Raw genomic sequence first — 22,466 nt, 5'->3', positions numbered from 1 at the left:
GCTTAAGAGTGAAAACTTAAAGCACGCAGGTTTGCAAAGTGCAAACCCCACCTAAAGTTGAGGCGCAGATGAGAGCGATCATGACACGTGGTGCATATTGATCCGCCAGCTGAGATCAATCGAGTACGTGCTTCTTGGAGAAGGTGCCCGAATCTTCATGCGTTGCATTCACTGCGTGTTCAGCGCAAATGTCCGCTAAAAGTCAAATCTAATACTGTATCATCGCCAAAGAAGCTTGCCTTTACTAAGTTTACACTGAAACTGCGTCTCATAACAAACAGCGGTATTGCGCCGATGCTCAACTTGCTCATAAATTGGGTCGACTGACTCGCCTGCTTTTCCACAAACACAGAAAAATGAAAATCAGCTCAGACGGAACATTTAAATTGACACAAACTGAAACCAAAACTTTTAAAGAGTGATAGAAGTGAGACTTTACTTACTTTCTTTTGCCTATTCTTTCTTGAGGTGTATATTATTTTTTTATTTAGTTACTGATGACTGTTTTGCAGCGTTCAGCCTTGAATTTAATATTTTATTATAATCTTTTGTTTGTTTTGCAGCAGAAATATTATTTATTAAACTGACATGCATATATATGCTGTTTAGCAGTACAAAATAAATATTTCTTACTGCAATGCTTCATTTTTGTTTGATGCAAACTATACAATCATTTTTCATAAAGTATAACAGACTTTTTTATAGCAGATAACTTGCATTCAAGCCCATTCAAGGCAGCATGATGATGAGAAATGTAATTCATTGTTACTATTATTGTCATTTTCATCATCATTAATATTCTAGAATTATAATACATACACATTTTGGAATTATTGCACACAAATATTAATGTCATCTCAGCATTAGTTAGATAGTTGTTTCTGGTTTTTGTTAGTCCTAATTGATGTTGTTTTAAAATACAATAAGTCCCTTAAAATACGATTTGCAGCGGTGTTCAATCATTTTTGGTGGGTGCTCCTAAATTTTTTCTGGTGCTCCTAAATTTTTGAAGTTGGGAGCACCGGTGCTACCAAATAAAAAAGTTAATTTCGAGCCCTGAATTTGTCATAGGATTCTGATGAAACATAATTTTTTTCTAAATTAGTTTGTAGAGGTCTAGCTAGTGAGTAGTTTTGCTCCCTTTATATATCTTAATTGTTGTTGGGTTTTTTGTGGTAAATAAAGTTTAGTAAATGCAATGTAAAGTAAATGTGAGCGCGCATTGAACACAAAACAAACAATTTCCTGTCTGATTTATTCCCTTCGATAAATAATTCAATAACCAGCCTTTGCTCTCAAGGCACAATAGTTCATTACTTCTCAAAGTCACACAGGCGTCACTAAAGGTTTGTACAAATAAGTATACATCAACAATCTCGCGATTAGGATACATCCAACTTTATGTCATCTCTGTTTACAGTTAATAATTTATCATGACTTATGATGAGCTTCGAGATCAGCCTACTGGAGTCAAGAGGGAGGGGAGAATTACACAAAGACCTTTCAGCAGTAGAGGACATTCACAAGCGCTGCTGCTGAAACGTCACTGCAGTCTCCCACACACACACACACACACACATTAGCAGCAGCTACCCGGAATCCTCACATCGTAGGAGAAGCGTGTCATGCATGCCGAAGGTCAAGACTTACTGGACGGATTGGCGCTCGCCATCGGACAGGCCCGGCTGGGAGAAGCAGCCAGACACTACGGAGCCCATGAGAGCTGCTGCCGGTGCGCGTGGACCAACTCCTGATGTGTCCTAGCGTCCGGCCAGATGCTTCGTTCTGACCTACATGGAGACGGTGTGTGTGTGTGCGCTTTCCTGCGGGCTGCTAGGACGCGCCGCTCTGTTTGTGCTTGTTCATTATTGTAGCGAGTCTCATCACTACAGCCGGCGCCTCACTCCATCTGCGGGTCGGCCGGGAGGACGGATGGAGGGGGTGGGCCGAACGCACGCATGGGTGTGTGCGCGCGTGTGTGTGTGTGTGAATGGAGCAATAGAGCGATGTGCTTTATTTACATCCATCATGCTCTAGGGCACGAGGCTGCAGCCTGCGGTTTGAGCTATTAATAGCGGGGCTGATGGTGCTGATGATGAGGAGGAAGCGTAGCATGATTTCTGATGGGTGAGACGCATGTTTACTCATCACTATTGTTGTTTCTGTGGCTGCTACGGATGATGTTATGCGCACCGATTGCTCAAATTATGCACACGAGAGGTTGAACGGAAATCTGCAGGCTTGGTAAGCTGCATTTGCTCCATAAAACACATGAGCTGCCTGGATTCTCTGCGCTTTAAACTCAGCTGATCTCGGTCACATTGCTCAGAGTGCTTAATCTTGTTCTTTGCGCACACAGTTTGCTTATTTACAGGAATCACAACCGTATCTGATTCGATCTTAATCCACAAATAGAAGCAAACAGAGCATAGTGTGTCTAACGCAGTGACATCACTGTTTATTTGAATGCTCTTCTCTAAAAACACACACGAGAGAGAAATGTGTCTCGACACTCTGACTTGAGTCATTCTGACATCAGTTTTTCTCTCCACACTGCAATTCTGCATTCTCACAGCGGTGAACAGCATGTCAGCAAAAAAGTTGGTAACACTTTATAATAACTACACACTAGAGCTGGGCGATATGGCAAAAAAAAATTATCACGATAATTTTTTTCATATCAGTCGATATCGATATTTATCTCGATATTTATCACCAAACTGGATTACTGCAACTCTCTACTAGCTGGGCTTCCAGCTAACTCTATCAAGCCTCTTCAACTGCTCCAGAATGCAGCAGCACGAGTGGTCTTCAATGAACCTAAACGAGCACATGTCACTCCGCTGCTAGTCCGTTTGCACTGGCTGCCAGTTGCTGCTCGCATCAAATTCAAAGCTCTGATGTTTGCCTACAAAGTGACTTCTGGCCTAGCACCTTCTTATCTGCTCTCGCTTCTGCAGATCTATGTGCCCTCCAGAAACTTGCGTTCTGTGAATGAACGTCGCCTCGTGGTTCCATCCCAAAGAGGGAAGAAATCACTTTCACGAACGCTCACGCTCAATCTGCCCAGTTGGTGGAATGAACTTCCTAACTGCATCAGAACAGCAGAGTCACTCGCTACTTTCAAGAAACGACTAAAAACCCAACTATTTACTCTCCACTACACTTCCTAATCTGCAATTGCCTCTCTGAATATCACACTAACTGTACCAAAAAATAAATAAATAAATTTAATATTTAATACTTCCCTTCTTAGACTCTACAGACCTGAAACTTGCCTATAGCACTTATTCATTGTTGCTCTTGGTTGTGTAAATTGCTTCCTTGTCCTCATTTGTAAGTCGCTTTGGATAAAAGCGTCTGCTAAATGACTAAATGTAAATGTAAATAAATGTAAAATCTTTATATCTATCAATTTTATAAGATTTTCAGCATGCCAATGGCTTTGTGCAGCTGATTTAACACATTTAGTGAAATGTTTTAGCGGTCTGACAATATAAATAATAAAATAATAAACAAAAGAACAATCTTAATTTAGCGTTTACTGTTCAAGTTTTCAACAACCAAAGACATTACCTACAAGTTATTGGATATTATTGTTCTACAACAGAAAAAAAAAACCCGGTTTGGGACAATGTGAGTTAAAGTTCACATAATTATTAGTTTTGGATGAACTCTCCTTTTAATGGTGAGTATGGTGAATTTAGGGTGAAATATACTTTAATGTATTTATCTATTGATTGTTGATAACGCTTTTATCGATGGACCTTATCGATGACTGATTAAGCATTGACATGTAAAGGTTTAGTTAAGCTTTGCACTGTGTGACGCGTCCACGCATTACATCATCAAGTGTGTGCAGTTTACCTATGCTGTCACCCTCTTGACATCCCATATTGCGGGATGCATAAACCCTTGTTATGTGCATATCTCCGATATATCCACGCGTGTTTTAACTAAATTTGTCTGACAGACTAGCACGAATAGCAAACTCTCAATTTACAAATCGCGCATCACAATGAAAACATGCGGGGAGCCAGCCGGGGAGCCTCTCCATTTACACAGCGTGCTTCTGAGCTCCATCCAAGTTTATTCTTCCAAGGTAACCCAAGAAATCTATCAGTGCTGCGAAAAGACTGTCCAGTTCATGCTGCTCAGACCAGACTTAGTTAATGAATTAAAATGAAACTGTGAAAATAGTTTGATGGACTGTTTTGGCGCTAAAGCATATAGCGGGCTTGTGTTAAAGCGCTTCACCTCAGATGTTATTCGTTCCTCTTGTTTATGCTGTAGATAACTGACCAACAAAATATCAAAATTAAGCTACACATTATACAAAACGAAATTATTATCGAACTGTCATTATCGGTTTGTCGAAAAATTTTATATCGTGATAATTATCGATATCGAATTATCGCCCAGCCCTACTACACACTATGAATCATCTATTGAGCATTGGCAAAGTGTGAATTCATTATCTCTACATTAATAGATGTCAGTAAGTAGTTTATGAATACAGCATTCATAAACGTTGGAATCTTAACTTATAAACACATTCATAATGCCCAGTTGGTGGAATGAACTCCCTAACTGCATCAGAACGGCAGAGTCACTCGCTATTTTCAAGAAACGGCTAAAAACTCAACTATTTAGTCTCCACTTCACTTCCTAATCTGCAATTGCCTCTCTGGATATCACACTAACTGTACCCAAAAAAAAAAAAAAAATTAACTAATACTTTCCTTCTTAGACTTGAAACTTATATATATATATATAAGTTACTTATAAGTAAGTATAAGTAAATACATATCCATGTATTTCAATTAATATATATAACCAAAAGTAATATTGAATATTTTTTTATGCGAGTGCGTGCAAAACAATAATATAATAAATATATAATTAATATAATATAATATAATAAATATAATATATTAAATATATAATTTGCACAAATAAATAATGGGCTTCTTTACAAAGAAGTAGTTTCTTCACCTTGTTTAGAGCATCATAATGGGTGTTTTACGTTATAACTAACGTGGCTCAACGATGGAGAAACTACAGGTTTTGGGAAACACTCGTCACTACATCGTTCTTTTCCCAACTGCGAGTCAAGTCATTGTTTGGGAAACGCACCCCAGGTTGGGGGTTGAGAGTTGGGCTAACGACCCACCTCATGGAAATGAAATGTTACAAAACACCAACATGGTGTGGCTAAATATCAACTTCGATATATAAAAAAACTGTCCTGGAAGTAAGTATGTTAATATTTGAAAGCACTAAAACAAACCTTTTCTCTTTCCCTTTTTGTTAAACACAAAACAAGATTATTTAGAAAAATACTACGGTACTTAAGGGTCTCCAACATTCTTCAAAATAACTGCTTTATTGTGCAACAGAAAACATGCAAACAGGTTTGTCATGTGTGAGGGGTGAGTAAACGATGACTGAATCTTCACTTGTGGGTGAACTATTCTTTTAAATGCAGTTGAATTTCAGCAGAGGGCGCCATATTTTCACCTCCGGTCTCCATGTTTTCTCCCTCTCACAAGCTCTTTAGCAAAACAACCTTAATCAAACTATGCTCAAAGCTAAAAATGCAGATTTTTACACATTTAAAATTCCGGCAAATGTGCATCAAGTAAGTGCAATTATCATGAAGGCAGAGACTTTCTCTGAGCATTTTTATGAAGTAAACCACAGTGTCTTACCTCAAACAGCCCTGCAGCCAGTCTTTAGGGTCTCTCTCGTTTAATCCGTTAGCTAGAGCTGCACAGGAGTCCTTACATCCTGCTGAGAGAAAGGATGAGGTGACCTCCAGAGCTGTTTTTCCGCTCTCCTTTGTGCTCGTGACGCTCAACACCTCAGTGTCCGAGCTCAGGTCAGGTGCTGCTGGTTCCAGGAACAGACTCCTGTCTTTGAGTCGCTGCTGAATCATGGGAGTGAGAGGAATGTCGAAGGCAAACGAGGGTTCTAGAGTGCTTTGCGGAGTGGGTTCAGGCACAGGGTTTGACAGGGCGTCCAGTGAGTCCATGCTGCTGTAGAGAGTCCCTCGCAGACGCTCTGACTCCAGGATGTTCTCAAACTGACAGCTGAAGACATCTGTGGTGTCAATCTCACCTGCAGCAGATTTACCTGCAGAACATCTGAAACAGATGTAAAAACATCTCAATAGCTCCTTTCACACACACTTCCCTTTCCCTTTCTGGAAAATTACCAGAAAATTACCATAAAAAGATTATGTATGAACAGCCTTTTTTTTTTAACTCTAGAAATGCCCGGTAGGGATGTCCCGTTCAGGTTTTTTTGCCCTCGAGTATGACTCCGAGTCATTTGATTTTGATACTTCTATAATACATAAAAATAATAAAAAAGAGGGAAGAAACAGATCAAGGATGTTCGTTATTTTTTTATTGAACTTTTTTTTCTGTTAACAAACAGTTTCAAGAGCATTTTTAATTAGGTCCTCACTCCATTCAGCTCCCTTTTAGCCAAAGACATCTGCAGTTGGCATTCAAAGCAGTGTGGTGTACGGTAAAAGTTACGTTTTCTATTTTTGGACTTTTGAATTTGGCACTCTACAACACAACAAGACATGTTTACTATTGCAACCGGTCTTTTTTTTTTTGCTACTGGGAACCCGGGTGACACCATGTGTGACGTAAGTTGGTAATTCCTCTACAGAGCCAAGCTAGAGTTCAACTTTGTAGATAAAACTAGGGCTGCAACTAACGATTATTTTAATAATCGATTAATCTGTTTAATATTTCTTTGATTGATCAATTAATAAAATAAACAAAGCAAAACAAGAAAAGCATTAATTTCCAACCTTTTATTCAAAAAAGCTAATCCCTGAGCTGTTATAATAATAATAACAATAAAAAAACTGAGTAGTTTTGTCCTGTTTTCAATCCAAATATCTAAAAAAGACATAGATACATGAAGTAGCATAAGAAAATTTCAAATTTTGTCTTGTTTTATGAAAAAAGGCATCTCAAAATTAAGTGATTATTTGCTTAAAACAGGGGTCACCAATCTCGGTCCTGGAGGGCCGGTGTCCCTGCAGGTTTTAGCTCAAACTTGCCTCAACACACCTGCCTGGATGTTTCAAGTATACCAAGTAAGTGCTTGATTAGCTTGTCCAGGTGTGTTTGATTAGGGTTGGAGCTAAAATCTGCAGGACACCGGCCCTCCAGGAACAAGTTTGGTGACCACTGGCTTAAAACAAGCAAAAATATTTCCCAATGGGGTAAGAAAAACAATCTTAATAAGATATAATATCAAACAGAAGTTAAGCATCATTTAATTTTCCCATACCATTTTTCTTGTCTGTTCTTGATTTAGGATTTTTACAAATTTGGGAAACCCCTGTGTTTGATTATTATTTTGCTCAAAAAAAATGTTTAATAAAGTTTTAATAAAGGCTTTAACTCTCAAGTAGCCATTTATGGGAAAATACCGGGTGGATATCGTATACCGTCATTCCTCCTAAAAATACGGGATATGATATTTTGCCCATATCCCCCAGCCCTAACGATATGCAGCATCAAAGACCAACAATTCTGCTTTTAAATGGATATTTCAACCTAATATTTAATTGCTGCCAGGGTTGGAGTGGGACTCCTTTTCAGCCCTGGAGTTTCAAGCCTCAACCGGCCCACCTCAGTTCACGACTTTATTAAAATAAGGTAATTTCCAATTCAGTTTCTAATTACACTATCACGACTTTTTTTGAGAAAACAGCTGCTTTAGAACTTCAAATGTTCAACAACCCTAACAGTATTATAAGTCTTAAAATAAATAAAAATAAATAAATATGAAAATAAATAAAATGAAAAAAATAAATTACTCAGACGAGGATCAAACCCGAGTCGATGGCGTCGTAACCTAACGTGCTAACCACTGGACCACAACAGCTGTACACTGTGCGGTGACTCGTCTGAATTATATCATCATTAACCTGCAGGCTGCATCATGTTCACGAGGCTGCGAGAAAACAGATAAAAAGAGCTGCGGTAAAATAATGAATAAGAAGACTGTGGTCTAGTAAATAAATAAATTAATTTAAAAAGTGTGACTGCTGAGAGCTACAGATTCTGGAGCTATGTACACTGGCCCTCGCGGGAATTCTCCCGGTCCTCCCGATTAGCCAATCCGGGCCTAATTGCTGCCATCACTTACTCGCCCTCCACTTCTTCCAAAACTTCTTTCAAACGTTTCTTTTTTTCTATTGAGCACACAAACAAATAGTAAACAACTAATAATTAATGGTTAAGTCATAGAAGGAAAAAATTGGCAATGTTCATCACCAACTGTCTGTATGTTAACAATATTTTAGAGTTCAGCAGAAGAGAGACACTCTCAGACATTTGGAGCAAGTAGAGTACATGGTGACAGAGTTACCATTTTTGAGAAACTATCCTTTAATTTTCTATTGAAGATTAAACCAATACCGTAGATGCCATGTAGGAGATCACCTATGCCTTTAAAACTTACTACATAAAGAGAAATGACTGCAAGCAGACATCATGTTACATATGTAAAAATTATTAATGACTCTATGTTCTCGACACAGGAAGTGTCAAGAAAAAATGTGTGATTCCATTATAAAACCACAATCCTCGTTCCTCTTAGCAACTCAAAGCTTCCTCTATTTAGCCTGATCATCTCTAATGGAGACAGTAGAAAGGATAAAGAAGTGAAAAATGATAATCACACACATTAGAGAACTGAATATATACAGCAGCTAGATTAAGTCATGAACAGCGCACGTGAACTATGGATTGCGTAAGGTGCAGCTGTGTAAATCTCCCTTTCAGGACAGCTTTTAGTACTCAAGTGAGCTGTCTAAACAGGCATCATGGGAGCGTTCCTTACATGATGGCAATTCCTAAAAGTAGACAGTAAAAATGATGCTGACTTCTGTATTACGGAGAACTCCAACAGTCAGCGAAATAAACAGATTATTAATATACCAATAGTGTTCGTGTGCTTCACATGCATTGCTTTTTTTGGTTATGATGATGTCTATGCAGCTGGCAAGAATCATCACTTTACAATCAGGTTACATTTTAGTTAACGTTGGCTAACTATATTAGTTTGCACAAACGATAGTATATATTGTTAGAGCATTGGTAAATATTAGGTATTTACTGATATATTTCTTAAAATATATGTACTAATATTTATTAAAGTTATATCAATAAAACTAGAATAATCGTCCATTAGTTAATGTCTTAAGTAACATTAATTAAGTCTGAATAATCTTGTAAAGCATTTATTAATCATAGTTCAACATCAACTAATGCATTATTAAAATATAAAGTTGTGCTTGGTTAATATTAGTTAATGCACTATGAGTTAACATAACTTAAATAACATTAACTAATGTTATCAAAGATTAATAAATATCATAATAAACGTATTACTAATTGTTTGTTCAAGATACTAATACTAATGGACCATTATTTCCAACCCAGGCTCATTCTGAAAATGTACCTCTATATATATTATTATTACTATTACTGGGGAGCGGCAAATACATCCCAGGAGCTACGTTTTTGCAGTTTTTATTTTTGTGAATTTACCAGAAGCCGCTGTGTGCTCTTTTTTCAGATCTCAAAATTCTCTCACGAGTGCCATTCGTGCCTGATGTTCTCACATAAATCTACCAGAGGCCATTGTCGACTAACTTACTGACTGCAGCCCGCAGCTTGATGACGTAGGTGATCCTCAACTACATAGCAGACCTTGTACCGCCCAATAAGGTAACGCCCATGCTACTGTGATGGTTGGGTGTAGGGTATGAAGAGGTGTAGGAGATCGTCAATTATGTAGTGTACCTAGTACCGCCCACTAAGATAAAGCCCATGCTACTGTTATGGTTGAGTTTAGGGCAGGGGGAGGTGTGGGCGATTGTCAACAATTTAGTGGACCTTGTAATGCCGACTAAGGTAGCGCCCATGCTACTGTGATGGCTGGGTTTAGGGTACGGGGAGATATAGGCGATTGTCAACTACGTAGTGGACCTTGTACCGCCCACTAAAGTAGCACCCATGCTACTGTAACAGTTGGGTTTAGAGTAGGGGGAGGTGTAGGCTATAGTCAACTACTTAGTGGACCTTGTACCCCCCACTAAGGTAGCGCCCATGCTACTGTGATGATTGGGTTTGGGATAGAGGGAGGTGAGGTGAGGGCGATTGTCAACTATGTAGTGGACCTTGTTCTGCCTACTAAGGTAGCGCCCATGCTATTGTGACAGTTGGGTTTAGGAAAGGGGGAGGTGTAGGCGATTGTCAACTACGTAGTGGACCTTGTACCGCTCACTAGGGTAGCGCCCATGCTGCTGTGACAGTTGGGTTTAGGGAAGGGGGAGGTGTAGGCAATAGTCAACTTTGTAGTGGATCTTGTACCACCCACTAAAGCCTGGTTTATACTTCTGCGTCAAGTGACCGGCGTAACCCACGGCGCATGCAACGCGCATAGCTGTTCATTTATACTTCTGCACGCCGTCTCTGTTGGTCTGCATTAACACTTCCAAAACGCTAGTTGGCAGTGATGTGTAAATGTTCCTCTGAGTCGAGTTTCTTCGCTGTTGTTTTGCTTTTCCTGAACACTTTCGGGATGTACAAGTGGCTCAAACTCGCTCATTTTGAGGCAGGAACCGGCGGACGTGCAACAACTTTAACTATGAGGTAAACACCAAATAAAACTTTCCATCCGGAGCTCCTTCACGGGACTCCACACTTCTAAACAATCACTCCATCAGGCTCGCACCATTCACGCGGCTCTCGGTCACGCCCAGACTCGTCAGCGCTACCAAGCCGACCAATCACAGAGCTTACGCTACGCGTCGTTGCGACGTGTAGTTACATTTTTTTGAGAGGTGCACGTCAACGACGCCGATGGCGAAGGGCTATGCGTCAGGCGTTTGACGCAGAAGTATAAATCAGCCTTTAGGTGGCGCCTATGCTACCTTGACAGTTTGGTTTAGGGTAGGGGGAGGTACAGGCGATTGTCAACTACGTAGTGGACCTTGTACCACCCACTAAGGTAGCACCTATGCTACCTTGACAGTTTGGTTTAGGGTAGGGGGAGGTATAAGCGATTGTCAACTACGTAGTGGACCTTGTACCGCCCACTAAGGTAGCGCCCATGCTACTGTGACAGTTGGGTTTAGGGTAGGGGGAGGTGTAGGTGATCGTCAACTACGTAGCAGACTACAACTATGTCATCAAGCTACGGGCTGCAGCGAGGACTGTCTGACTGACTGACCGACCGACTGACCCACCCTTCTCCTTCCCTAAACCCATCCAATAGTGTTTTCAAAAGCACATGTTGACACAACCACCCATACTCTAAACCCGGGAAACCAGTCCATACAGAGACAAGCGGTCAGCTGGTAAGCACAAAAAGGAACAGCGCCACCGGCCTTCCGGCGTCACCAGCCTGTAGCAGTCATTTTAAAGACAAAATGCAGCCATATGTACTTTTGGCTACATAATTCGCAATCTCCAGAAATGTATATAGGGCTACGTTTACAGAATGAGCCTATGTTGAATATTTCAGTTACCGTTATATCGGTTTACATTAAACCTGGTTTATGTACGCATCTTATGGTAAATATAGGTAAATAACTTGTTCCCTAATTATAGTTTTGTAACTGTTAAAATATTTATAATTCAAAATGAATGGCTAACAAACTTATTCCTCAGGTTTTTCCAAACTTTTACAAATTATTTCCTCCTTTCCTTCGACTGTTGCAATTTCTAGCCAAGAATTTTTGTCCAACTGGTTAACCCTTTGATCACACATGCACGGATCATAAATATGTGCCTGTTTCAGACAAAATCTTTTCAATATATGATTCATTATTCACACATATGAGACATTACTTGTCACTGAAGATTATATCATGTTGTCCAAAACTTTCACTTAATGTATAATATCTATATTTAATTTTAAACACACATGAAAACCTACTAATTATGCTAATGTTAAATTGTCTCATAATAAAAGTGAGACATTTCAATATTTTATTTCAGATTTTTCGCATTTAAAATATTTAATCGTGCAATGTTGAAACTGCATTAAAAATATGTCTATATAAATAAAAATAATTCTTTAAATGTTTACATTAGGCATGGGTCAGTATAAGATTCTGACAGTATGATAACCTTGGGTCAAAACCATTTCACGCTTTCACAGTATTGTGGTTACTGCTCTAAAATATATTATTTTTAAATGTCTGGATAAAAAACAAAAACTTTTCCTCTTTGAACACAATATGTTTTATTTTGAGAAACATTTTAAATTTTCATTTGACACTGTTGTCCTTAAAAACAAACAAAAAAAAACTTTTAAAAAAATCTTACACATACAAGAGGAACGGTATTGCAGAAAACTGTGATGGTTTTAAAACCTTGACTTTTCTAAACCGCTGTATACCTTGAATATGGTTATCGCCCCATGCCTAGTTTACATAAAATATATGCAAGCAAACAGTTACATCAAAGTAACACTTTATTTTGTTGGTCCAACAACAGACTTTCTACTGGCTATACATGTCTTTGCAAGTGCAGGTCTATTTATTCTACTAACTAATTACCTTAAGCTAATACTCTACAAATAAGAGTTACTTGACATATATTTACAAACCAGCACAACTGTAAGTATATTATAAAAAAATAGCAGTTCATTTTACCTGTATATACCATTGCTTCCTGTTAAATGCACACAAATTATTCATAAGCATAAAAACTAAATATTTAAATCCCCAAATAATTCTGTCATGCCGATAATTGTCTTGGCTTTCCTTTGTAAGGGGCTTTTAGTAAGTGAAAAGTGATACAGTACCTGTCAGTGCCGTTTTCTGTTGGTTTTTGCTCGGGTCTCAGCACGCACCCCTGTGGCACTCCTGCGGCTGCTGTACTCTGTATGTCCTGAGTCACTTCCTCTTTCACACTGCAGCTCTGATGACTTCCGTTTTGCATCTCTCCATTCACTAGGCTTTCAGCTCTGCTCTCCACAAACCGCAGCTTCTTCGGCGGCTTGTCCCGCAGTTTGCCCCCTTCCAGAAAGCCGCTAAAGATTCCTGGGACCTCCGCCAGGATTTTATTGGATTCCTCAAGAGACTCGTCCACGATTTCTGCCGAAGGTTCGTCTGTTCTGATGGGAGAGGGCGACCCTGTCCTCTTGCCCTCTGTTTCCTTTCCGGAGTTTTCTTGCGAGAGCACCTCTCCGGATGGCTCCACATGTGCTCCAGCAGGAGTTGGGCAGGCATCAAGTTTATCTGGTGCATTCCCAGTGCTGAAGCAGCTCAGCTCATTTGCGGCCGCCATCACTGAGCTGGGGTCCTTTATGAGTGCCTCGCACCACGAGTCAAACAGCAGCCCAGACGTCAGGAGGGAGTCTCCTGTTAACTCAGACTGGCCGTTCTGAAGGTCTAGACCCTGGTTGGCCATTTCCAGTTGTGATGGCAAGGTTTGGTTTTGTCCGTTGCAGGGGATCATGGGTGAGACGGTGGCGTCTCCTGACAGGGAGCCCTGTTCGGTCGCTGCATGCTGACTCCGGGCTGTCAGGCCGCTCAACAGGTTCGACAGCTCTCGGTCAATCTCCTGGAAGAGTGACGTCTCATCAATGTCATCATCATCGAGAGTACAGTCAAGAATGGAGCTGCCTTCCTCTTTCGCTTGGGGTGGAGTAGTAACTGTTTGGGGGAAATAAATAAAAAAGGAAATCAGTAGGTGTTATTTTAAAGAAAGAATCAACACAATTTTAGACTTGAATTTGAACATTTGGGAAGAATTTATTTTGGATTTGATTGGGATAAATCAGAGATGCCCAAAGTAGGGTCGGTGGGCCAAAGTTGGCCCATTTTAAGCTTTGATTTGGCCCACCATCCTATCTGAGAGGAGAGCGAGAATGGTGGAGTATTGGGGCGAATGCCTTTAACACAGAGATCATCATTTCTAATTTGACGTAACCTTTCTTTACGTATCCTCTTTTGTTTTACTGCTGAGCTACAAAAAAGCAAACTGTAATTAAAATACTATCACTCGACAAACTGCACTGTAAAAAATGCTGGGTTCCACACAATTCCTTCATGTTGTCAAAAAATTTAGTTTGATTAAACATAAAACGGCGAGGCAGTGGCGCAGTAGGTAGTGCTGTCGCCTCACAGCAAGAAGGAGGCTGGGTCGCTGATTCGAACCTCGGCTCAGTTGGCGTTTCTGTGTGGAGTTTGCATGTTCTAGCTGCCTTCGTGTGGGTTTCCTCCGGGTGCTCCGGTTTCCCCCACAGTCCAAAGACATGCGGTACAGGTGAATTGGGTAGGCTAAATTGTCCGTAGTGTATGAGTGTGTGTGTGTGTGAATGTGTGTGTGGATGTTTCCCAGAGATGGGTTGCAGCTGGAAGGGCATCCGCTGTGTAAAAACTTGCTGGATAAGTTGGCGGTTCATTCCGCTGTGGCAACCCCGGACTAATAAAGGGACTAAGCCGACAAGAAAATGAATGAATGAATAAACATAAAACAATTAGGTTGCCCCAAAAAAAAAGAATTGTGTTGATTCAGCTCATGTATATTTAATTTTTTGGCTTTTGTTTTTGTCTGCTTTTTGGAACCGTTATTTATCGGACTCGAACCCAGTCATCATGGTCAACTTCTCTCTGTGTCTCAAGTCCACTAACGTACATGGCGAGCTAACTAGACGAACTGGTAACAGTGGAAAAGCCGTCCATAAGGAGGTAAGCGATAAGCTGCTAAGTGTGAAAAGGAACGATGTCATACTGCCTCATAGCGCGTTTTAAAAATTAAATGCAGCCATACGTACCTCTGGCTACATAATTCATTGATTGGGATAAATTAGAGATGCCCAAAGTAGGGTCGGCGGGCCAAAGTTGGCTCATTGTAAGCTTTGATTTGGCCCACCATCCCATCTGAGAGGAGAGCGAGAATGGTGGAGAGTATTGGGACGAATGCCTTTAACACCGAGATTGTCATTTATAATCTGATGTAACCTTTTTTTTTTACATAACCTCTTTTGTTCTATTGATGAGCTACAAAAAGGCAAACAAATTAAAATACTATCACTTGATGGACTGCACTTTATAAAATGCTGGGTTACACACAATTCCTTCATGTTTTCCCAAATTTAAGTTGATTAAACCTAAAACAGTTAGGTTGTCCCCCTCAAAAAAACCTGTTGAGAATTGTGTTTCTTCAGCTCATTAATTCATTCATTCATTCATTCATTTTCTTGTCGGCTTAGTCCCTTTATTAATCTGAGGTCGCCACAGTGGAATGAACCACCAACTTATCCACCAAGTTTTTATGCAGCGGATGCCCTTCCAGCTGCAACCCATCTCTGGGAAACATCCACACACACATTTACACACACGGACAATTTACACACACGGAAAATTTAGCCTACCCAATTCACCTGTACCGCATGTCTTTGGACAGTGGGGGAAACCGGAGCACCCAGAGGAAACCCACGCGAAGGCAGCTAGAACATGCAAACTCCACACAAAGATGCCAACTGAGCCGAGGTTCGAACCAGCGACCCAGCGTCTACCTACTGCACTACCTACTGCGCCACTGCCTCACCTATCTGTGTCTCAAGTCCACCAACATACATGGCGAACTAACTAGCCAAACTGGTAACAGCGGAAAAGCCGCCCATATGGCGGTAAGCAGTAAGCTGGTAAGTGCCAAAAGGAACTGTGTCATACCGCCTCATATCGTTTGTTTTAAAGATTAAATGCAGCCATACATACTTCTGGCTACACAATTAATTGATTAGGATAAATCAGAAATGCCCAAAGTTGACCCAGTGTAAGCTTTGATTTGGCCCCTGAGAGAAGAGTGAGAATGGTGGAGAGTGTTCCTTAAATACAGAGATCGTCATTTCTAATTTGACAATTTTTTTTTACGTATCCTCTTTTGTTTAATTGCAGAGCTACAAAAAAGCTAACTGTAATTAAAATACTATCACTCGACGGACTGCGCTGTAAAAAATGCTGGGTCCCAAAAACCCTTAAGAATTGTGTTGATTCAGCTAATTTTAAATAAGTAGTTCAAACAAGCACAAAAAATAATTTGAGTATACACGGAAGACATCGGCGAGCATATATAATAGTATTTAAATACAATTTTTTTAAAAATCAAGCATAAAATAACATGGTCATCATTGTATATGTATTTTTTTTTTACAATGTAACAGTACAATTTAATAATATCTTAATCTTTTAATCTTTAATAAATAATTTAACCCTGTGATGTGACTGTTGATGTGACTTACAATATGCATTTACAACTTTTGAGTGGTCATGATGTCAAAATTTATAGAGAATGCTGATGAGGGAACTGAGAAAACAGGTGGAAGAATTTAAAAACTCAGCAACATCAGACATAAGCATAATAAATCTGAGAGCTTTTTTAATTCTTTGATGTTCAAAATGTATAAATATGTGAATATATTATAATATATTATTGTTAACAAATTTAATAATATTTATATGATTCTATAATAAATGATATAATAATAAAATTTAAATAATATGATAATAAATAAAATCATGTTTTTCTAATAATAAAAATACTATTATATAATTAATTTTTATTACTATTATTATAATTATTATTGTTGTTATTGTTGTTGTTGTTATTATCATTGTTGCATTAAACCTTGGCTTGGGAAGTGCGGTGGCGCAGTGGGTAAGCCGAGACTAAGCCGAAAAGAAAATGAATGAATGCATGAATGAATGAATGAATGAATGTACCTTTGTTTGACTTTTTTATTTTTTATTTTATTTTTTATTTTATTTTTTATTTTTTTATTTGCAGTACGCGCATGCTAAATGTTTTACAAGGTCATTGTATTTCATGCTGAGAAAGTAACTGTATGTTTAAAGACATGTATAGACTGATTAAGGTAATTGATTGATGCCTGTTTACAATATTTAGACAATACAAATGTTTTAAAAGTGTAGGTATTGATTTTTGTCTTTACTAAATGTTTTAGTTTAGCTTACTTGATATATTTAAGGCATTCGGTTTCCTAATATTTTCCTAGTAATGTGAACACCAATAAGTAGTTTATGAAACTAATTACTCTGAGTCAACGGTACTGAAGTTTACTTTATTAAGAAATAGTAAATACAAACTGCTGTCAGCTTGTTCCCTTTATTCATCAGGGGTCACCACAGCAGAATGAACCACCAACTTATCCAGCATATGTTTTACACAGCTGATGCCCTTCCAGCTGCAACCCAGCACTGGGAAACATCCATACACTCTCATTCACACATATACACTACGGCCAACTTATTAAATTCCCCTATATACCACATGTCTTTGTACTATCGAGGAAATCAGAGCACCCGGAGGAAACCCACATCAACACTGGAAGAACATGCAAACTCCACACAGAAATGCCAACTGACCCAGCCAGGACTTGAACCAGTGACCTTCTTGCTGTGAAGTGACAGTGCAAACCAATGAGCCACCATCCACCCCTGTTTTAAATTATGCTCACTTAAAATTAATAAACTACTTAGAAAATTAAGGCAATATGTTTCTTTAATTTTTCCAAGTATGGTCAACTTTTTACAGTTTACAGAGTATGAACTTTCTAGCTCAAATAAAACCAGCAGAAGGGAAAATGCACAAAAGAGAAAGAGAAACTTCCAATTGCAAAAGCACCATTAGTAATTTTTCACAAGGTAACATTTATACAAAAGAGCCTGAAACACTTCTAATATAAAGTTTTCCATTTTAAACACTGCCACTCAACAGATCTTTTGCTTTAATTATTTAGTTTTTAGAGCTAGCATTCACGTGCTTTAGGTGTGGAATTTTAAAGGGTTAGTTTTAACTCAGTGGTTTCCAACCTGTGGTCGTGACCTCCACTAGGGGTCACCAAAGATTTATGTGGGGTCATCAAACTAGGAAGTAGGAAGCAGGAAGTATCTTTAATAATGATTAAAAGAGTATTCAGTCGCAGTAAGATCAAAACACCTTTTAAAATAACATTTCCTGTCCATCATTGAGCAAAGTTAACAACAGTTATGTTTTGTTGGAGTTTTTATTCAGACCATTGGTTTAAGATTAGGTTAGATTTAGGCATTACAGCAAATATTTATTGAAAATGCACATATTGTGTATAAAACTGTGCATAGGGTTTTGTTTATCAGGCATAGAGGCTCTGAATGTTAATGTAGGGGTCTCCTAAAAAGGTTAGAAACCACTAGTTGTGAGTATTAGTGTGTTTTGACCAGTTAATTGTTAATATGTTAATGCATAAATGTTTTATAAATGCATAAGTAGACATGCTGAATAATGCAATACATTTCAATATGCACAATATTGATAGGGGTAATTAAATTTTCTGGCCTTTTGTTCGTTAACTGTACAGTAAAGTTCCATTTATTGACATCAGTCAATTTAACTACAGTCAATATAATGTCAACTACAAAATACATTTATTAATCTTAGTTGATGTCAATTTATGTTAATGTTAATGTCTAATAAAACATTAAAATCAAAAGTCATAACCGTATTATTCATTTTCTTTTTATTTTAATCATTCATTTTCCTTTGGCTTAGTCTCTATTTCAGAGGTCGCCACAGCGGAATGAACCTCCTTTTTTATTCACTGTAACATATAAAAATAACATGTCTATTTTTCATTGTTGATTTTAAATATGACCTTAACACACCTTATAATAAAAGACAAATTATCCGATATTAGGTGAGACTTTCACACAGGCATAATGTCCTGATTTTGTTTTCCAATAATATTTTTACATATTGGTAACCTCTACTGGTTTTGAATTGGCAGGCAAACATTTTGCTACATTAATAAGCAGGATTTTTCCAAAGAACTAAAGGTGAAAGTTTTTTTAATAGGTACTCAATTTAATAAATAATAAAAAAAAAAAAAGAATAAAGTTTCTAATATTTGAACAATTTATTTATTCACAGGTTGATTTCTCTTTGTGTTTACTTTACTGCTTTTTTTATTAAATGTAACTGTAAAAAAAATGAAACATCTAACTCAAATTCTGCTGAAACTTTAAGCATTATTCACATTTGTTCAGTCAAGTTTGTTCAGAAACTTTCTTCAGCAGGTGGCAGCATTTGACTGTATGAAAATCAGAAGAAAAACTAAAAAGGCTGTATTCCAGTCTCACACAAGCAAACAGCAACAGCAGAGCAAGACACAAATGCAATGTAGATTTTTAAATTAAGAAAACAAAAATAAATAAAAAACAAAGAAAAGCAAAACAGTGGCTCAGTGGTTAGCACTTTCACCTAACATCAAGAAGGTCGCTGCTTCGAGTCCCGGCTGAGTCAGTTGGCATTTCTGTGTGGAGATTGCTAGTTCTCCCCGTGTTTGCGTTGGTTTCCTCAGAATTTTATTTATTTATTTATTTTTTTTTTATGAAAATGAGGCCTTTGCAACGGCACTACTGTGCGTGACACATTGGAGTACTGCACGTGAAGAAACGCGCATTCTCAGTAGCCATATCTGTACCTTATATCCACAGAAAAGAAATATATCCAAAGATGCCTTTTAAAGTTGTTTTTGAAACTAATGTAGATAGCAGAAGTCAATCATTTTTTTACTCATTTAGCCTAAAATCTTAACTATTCTAAAATATTTTAAATGTTTCTTAAAATAAAATATATTATTTCCAATGTGGGGATAAGTTGTTATCACAATACTGTTATACTGTGAAACCATGATATTTTTATCCAAGGTAATTATACTGTCAGAATCTTATACTGGCCCATGCCTATTACAGGGACATGTTGTCGATGAAAAAAGCTTTATTTTTATGCAGTTCTTTGCACAACACCAAAATATACCACAAACCAACTTAAATGTGTCTGTGAATTGTACTTGAATTTGTGTAACCACGGGGAGTGACACAAACAACTGAAGTTCTGATCCACGTGCAGGTTTATTAGAATCGTCAGTCAAGCAGTGGTCAATACAGAGGCAAACAGATGTATGAGGGTAATCCAGAGTCGAAGTCAAAATATCAGGCAGATGGTCAGAGGCAGGCAGCAAACAGAATTAAACAAATAAGCAAAGCAAAGGATCAAAAACACGGCAAAGGCAGACAAAGGAAAACGCGTTGTAATGTCACTAACAGTAAACAAGACTCAGCAACAGTGAGTGTTTCTGTACTGTTTATGTAGTGCAGTAATCAGTCTAGAAGCAGCATCAGCTGTGGGAGTCTAATCAGTGGAGACTTGGAGCAGGTGTGTGTGTGTGTGTGGCATGACTGAATATGTAGTCCATTTAGAAGCAGATTTGTAGTCCTATGTGTGTGTGAGTGTTTACCAGAGTGTTTTTCTGTTGGTTAGATCGCTGGTGATCGTAACAATTTGTTTGCTTTACCTGTCTATCTCTATTTGCACAACTTTTCTGACACGGTCAGGTTGCTTGGTAGCTCACCTTGTACGATGTTATACTTGTAAAACAGAGCACTCCGATAAACAATCAAGTCCGATAAAGAACCGTTAAAATTGATAAAAGCAATGTAAAATCAAGGTAAATCAACATGTTTGTGGTTTATTTTTTTCATTTAAAAACTGGTCAGTGGTTTGTTGGTCAAGGTGATCTGTATGACTATCCCCGCCTTCTCATGGACATGTACTAGAAGGATGTCTATCTGAAACATACTTTTTTTTAAAAAACTAGATTTTTTTTAAAAAATTAGATTTTTTTTCTTCAGTTGATTTGTAATCTGGGCAAGGCAGTGGCGCAGTAAGTAGTGCAGACGCGTCACAGCAAGAAGGTCGCTGGGTCGCTGGTTCGAACCTCGGCTCAGTTGGCGTTTCTGTGTGGAGTTTGCATGTTCTCCCTGTCATCGCGTGGGTTTCCTCCGGGTGCTCCGGTTTCCCCAACAGTCCAAAGACATGTGGTACAGGTGAATTGGCTAAGCTAAATTGTCCGTAGTGTGTGAATGTGTGTGTGGATGTTTCCCAGAAATGGGTTGCGGCTGGAAGGGCATCCGCAGCGTAAAAAATTCCTGGATAAGTTGGCGGTTCATTCCGCTGTGGTGACCCCGGATTAATAAAGGGACTAAGCAGACTAGAAAATGATTTGTCATCTGAATTATATCTGGAGCAATGCATTTTATGCCTTGCATTATCGCATTGTTTCGGATGCAATTAGGGTTGAAATTAAACCATTGGGACATTTCAGGAAACTCAGAGCTTTGTGACTCATGCACACTTCTGAAACAGGTTTCATCATGACCACCACTACCACTGAAGCTTGACACACCAGTGGTACGCAAACAACAAGATCTTGAAGAAGCACGTGTTGTGGGTGCTTAACATACATAGAAGCTCAATCCGATTGTCACTCCTTTCCTGACAGTTTTATACACCCATTTCAATCCAAATTAAGCCAGTAATGTCCACATTCTGCAGCTGAATTAACTCACACACATTTCAATCACCGACAATCTCATTTACAGATGAAGTCAGAATTATTATCCCTCCAGTTTATTTTTTCCCCAATTTCTGTTTAATGGAGAGCAGATTTTTTCAACACATTTCTAAACACAAGTTTATACAACTTATTTCTAATAACTGATTTATTTTATCTTTGCCATGACGACAGTAAATAATATTTTACCAGATATTTTTTAAGACACTTCTATACAGCTTAAAGTGACATTTAAAGGCTTAACTAGGTTAATTAGGTTCACTAGGAGGTTAGGGTAATTAGGCAAGTTATTGTATAACGATGATGGTTTGTTCTGTAGACTATCGGGACAATATATATCTTAAAGTGGCTAATAATTTTGACCTTAAAATGTTTGTTAAAAAATTTTAAACTACTTTTATTCTAGTCAAAATAAAACAAATAAGACTTTCTCCAGAAGAAAAAATATTATCAGACATACTGTGAAAATTTCCCTTTTCTCTTAAACATCATTTGGGAAATATATAAAAAGGAAAAAAAACATTCAAAGGGGGCTAATAATTTTGACTTTAACTGTATATAAACTCTAACCAATTGCTAATGAAATGATGTCACTCGCTTTTGGGAAATGAAAGCCATTAAATAGCGCGCAACCGAGTCTACAAAGGCTCATGTATTTTGATACAGTCTCTCACTACCAACGCTTCTCCCATCAGCCCTGTGGTCTTGGGGAAATCCCATGCATTACAATCTGGAGAGACCCATGTTTCCAAATCTAGCTGGGCATGACAAAACAAGCCCAAGACAAGCCACATTTCACACAAAAATAAACATTACTTACTGTATTCTAGAAAAAAAATCCCACAATAATTCATGATTTACAAATGTGTTTTTGATTTAAGACACTTATAATAACCCGAAAAGGCTTACAATATGCTGTTTACCAGCTTTATGAGTGAACTGTGGTTTATGTAAAATTGCTGGATATAATTCATTGGTTGGATAATACGCCTTCG

The 22,466-nt window shown here is 38.3% G+C and overlaps 2 protein-coding genes and 1 long non-coding RNA gene across 9 annotated transcripts in view; 1 reads left to right on the top strand and 2 right to left on the bottom strand.

Moving 5' to 3' along the window:
• Positions 1-22,466, bottom strand: part of tln1 (talin 1) — a 1,269,505-nt gene that overhangs the window by 293,501 nt on the left and 953,538 nt on the right. The gene's annotated exons all lie outside the window — the stretch shown is intronic.
• psd3l (pleckstrin and Sec7 domain containing 3, like) overlaps positions 1-22,466 on the bottom strand; it is a 246,352-nt gene that overhangs the window by 179,390 nt on the left and 44,496 nt on the right. For 5 of the 7 annotated variants that reach the window (XR_015500752.1, XR_015500753.1, XR_015500754.1 and 2 more), the window contains exons 3-4: positions 12,856-13,708; positions 5,712-6,146 (exon numbers count right to left, since the gene is read on the bottom strand). Coding sequence is in view for 4 of the 7 variants with exons in the window: in XM_087270097.1 (XP_087126223.1) it covers positions 5,712-6,146; positions 12,856-13,708 (1,288 nt within the window). In the remaining 3 variants the exon portion in view is untranslated. The remainder of the gene's footprint in view (positions 1-5,711; positions 6,147-12,855; positions 13,709-22,466) is intronic. The other 2 variants (XM_087270100.1, XM_087270099.1) reach the window with 1 other exon arrangement.
• LOC147841956 (uncharacterized) lies at positions 1,546-12,337 on the top strand. Its single transcript, XR_015500816.1, has 3 exons — positions 1,546-2,127; positions 9,616-10,447; positions 10,914-12,337. It is a non-coding gene; the product is annotated as an uncharacterized LOC147841956 (long non-coding RNA).

The sequence above is a fragment of the Danio rerio genome, chromosome 10 (genome assembly GCF_052040795.2).
Source record: "Danio rerio strain M-AB ecotype USA chromosome 10, GRCz13ab, whole genome shotgun sequence".
Taxonomy (NCBI): domain Eukaryota; kingdom Metazoa; phylum Chordata; class Actinopteri; order Cypriniformes; family Danionidae; genus Danio; species Danio rerio.
The sequence above is the reverse complement of the archived record's forward strand: the minus strand, read 5'-3'. Positions and strand labels throughout refer to the sequence as shown.